General features: G+C 41.4%; 1 protein-coding gene across 1 annotated transcript in view; it reads right to left on the bottom strand.

The window, feature by feature from the left end:
• RAB18 (RAB18, member RAS oncogene family) overlaps nucleotides 1-299 on the bottom strand; it is a 28,584-nt gene extending 28,285 nt beyond the window's left edge. The window contains exon 1 of the mRNA XM_006924166.3: nucleotides 81-299. Coding sequence (XP_006924228.1) covers nucleotides 81-148 — 68 coding nt within the window. The 5' untranslated portion in view covers nucleotides 149-299. The remainder of the gene's footprint in view (nucleotides 1-80) is intronic.
• Between the last annotated feature and the right edge of the window lie 2,750 nt (nucleotides 300-3,049).

Genomic DNA, 3,049 nt, shown 5'->3' with positions numbered 1-3,049 from the left:
CTCGTCGCGGCCCAGGAGACCGCGGCCACGGAGGCAGAAAGAGCCCCGCCGCTCCATCCCCGCCCGCAGACCCGCCTCACCTGGACTTGCCCACGCCACTCTCGCCAATGATGAGGATCTTCAGGGTGGTCAGCACGTCCTCGTCCATCCTGACCCTGCTCCGCTCCGAGCCCAGCCGCCCGGTCTGACTCTCTTTCCCAGGGAGAGCTGCTCGCGCATGCGCGCTGCTCGGCGACTGCCACCTTTTTACACGGCTTGTTTAGGTTGCAGAAGCCCCGGACTCCCCATTTCCGCCTTCAGGTAGCTCTGCGTCTGCGCGAACCCAGAGTCCCAGTCGTCTTTCCGGGGAGCGCTTCTGCCTTTGCGCAAGCGCAGATGGGGAGAGCCGCGTGTGATTTCAGAGTTAGCAGGCTCGTCCTCCTCCCGGTCCCTGACCTCCCTCTCTGTGCTTTCCTGGTGTACTTGGCGAGGCGCTGAGTTAATGAGGCGCTGTGCATACTACTGAAATTTGCAGATCCCGCCAACATTTTCTATACCTCTTTGCATTATTTAATGCATAGCACCACCCTCCAATATACTACTTTATTTACCACTTTATTTGTTCACTGTCTAATCCCCAAAGAGAAGAGAAGCTTCATAAAAGCAAGGATTTCTGTCTGTTTGGTTTGTTATTACCTCTATGTCTAGAATAGTTCCTGGAATGTTATACATGCTAAGTAGATACTTGTTGAGGAAATTACTCTAATGAAAGTTCTCCAGTCCATTCCTGTTAGGTGATGTCAAGCGGACAACCTCAACCTCTCAGAAAATAGTTTTTGAAACTTCAATCAAGTCTATATAGGCTATAGCTTCAGGAGTTTATTTAAGAGGTTCATGATATTGTCATACTCTTCTGCTCTGGTGCAATAATTCTAGAAGTATAGTCTCCAAGTCCCTAAAGATCCCTTTCAGGGGGTCCATAAGATCAAGCTATTTTCATAATTATTGAAGATGCTTTTACTTTTTTCACTCTTGTTCTCCGATACTCCAGTTGAATTTTTTGTAAATTGTGATAGAAAAATAGATTGAGGGCAGAGTAAGATATGAGAATGCAGCTCTTTTCCATAAAGCCTGACCTTAAAGAGATTTGCAAAAATGTAAAATAATGCCATGCTTCTCACTAATTTTGGTTGTAAAATATAGTTATTTTCATAAACATAAATTAACTAGTAATGAGTTTATTTTTAATGTATTAATACATGTTTAAATTTTCTGTTTTAATTTCAAAATATTAATAGATGTAGCCACATTATTAGTTCTTTCTAGTCCTCAATAATCTGTCAGTGTGTACAATAATTTGTACAGCCAAAAAGTTTGAGAACTGTTGTATGGTACTATTCACACTAAAATAAAAATTTAAAAACCAGCCTGGATTCATTGCAGCTACAGGTAACATTGTTAACCTCCTTTAGCAACACTATATCCTCTTATATTTTCTCTACCCCTTGACCTCTTTTCAGTTTTATTGTGTGATCCTCATGCTCATCTTTTAAACATGCTTGTTTTGGAGTTTTAGCCTGGTTTTATCTTCTTACTCTACATACACGTTGTTTTCTTGGACTTACGTGGCTTCCTCATCTCACATGTTTTGAGAAGTCCCATATTTACATCTCTGGCCGAGATGTCTCTCCTGAGGTTTAGGCCAGCATATGTAACATACACAAGATAACTCCACGTAGGTGTGCCCAGGTGGAGAATGCCAAGTGAAACATGACTGACCCTGAACTCATTATCTTCCCCTGTATACTAGGATTTCCCCCTCCCCTGCCATTTCCTTTTTAAACAATGACAACACCAATTAAGCTTCCTCTCCCTCACTTCCCACTCCTTAAGCATCCCTGAAAATTATCCACTTTTTTCCATCTCTACCACCACTATTGTGGTCAGGTCATCATCTTCGTCTTTTTTTCTGAATTATCGTATATCATATCAGCTGCCAAACTGGCTTTCCTGCCTTCATTTTTTTACCCCCTCAGACTCTTCCACACTGCAGCCAAAGTGGTATTCCTAAGATGCAAACCTGGCTGAGTCATTCCGACTTTCATATGCCGCTCACTGCCCTTAACAAGTGTTTATTATCTTATCATTAGGCCCTGATTATCCTTCCAACCTCATCTCTTGCACTCTGTGTTCTGGCTAAATTAAACTCCTTGTACATTTTCAATGAATCATGTTTTGCTGTGTCATTCCTTCTGCCTGGAGCACTCTTCCATCCCCCATTCCCCACCTTATCCATGCACGTACACAAAAACATACACATACACACATTTTGTTTGGACAACACTTAGTCTTCTTCCACATTCTAGCTTTGTGATCCCATTCTCTGGGATAACTTCCCTGCATTACATATTCCGCTGATGTGTTCTATTAGTGTCCTATGGATCTATCGTGATATGCACTTCACAGTATTGTAACTGTATGTTTAATTGTTTATTCCCCTACAGACTGTGTGCTTCTTGAAAGCAGAAATGATTAGTGTCCTGTTCATTGTTCTGTCTCCAGCATCTCCTACAATGCCTAGCCTAGAGTAGTTGCTCAAAAAAAAAATTTATATGTTTGTATATACATATATATGTATGTGTATATATATATATAATACACATACATATATATATGTATACATATATAAACCCCAAGTCAACCTCAGAAATTTGGAACAGTAATCTGCTTGTTTATTTATTGTTTACACAGATTGGGATGTCTCTTGAATCTCTATATTGAACATCACGGGAAAAGAAAAAAAACTTCAGTAACTCTTAATGCACAACCATTACCAGGTACTGTTATGGTGCGAACGATTCTAAGACCCACGGAGCCAATTGAGATTAATTATGAGCCTTTATTAGCCGGCCGGTGACTGACTCTCTACCACGCAGGGTATTTTCGGATCAGCCCCGAGCTTCCAGAGGAGGCAGCTTATAAAACCTCCAACTACATCCTTGAATAAGCAGATTATAAGAAGCAGAAATTAGACATTAACATTTTGTACCAAGATAAATGTATCCGGGGA

This window comes from Pteropus alecto, unplaced genomic scaffold, assembly GCF_000325575.1.
Source record: "Pteropus alecto unplaced genomic scaffold, ASM32557v1 scaffold269, whole genome shotgun sequence".
NCBI lineage: Eukaryota > Metazoa > Chordata > Mammalia > Chiroptera > Pteropodidae > Pteropus > Pteropus alecto.
The sequence above is the reverse complement of the archived record's forward strand: the minus strand, read 5'-3'. Positions and strand labels throughout refer to the sequence as shown.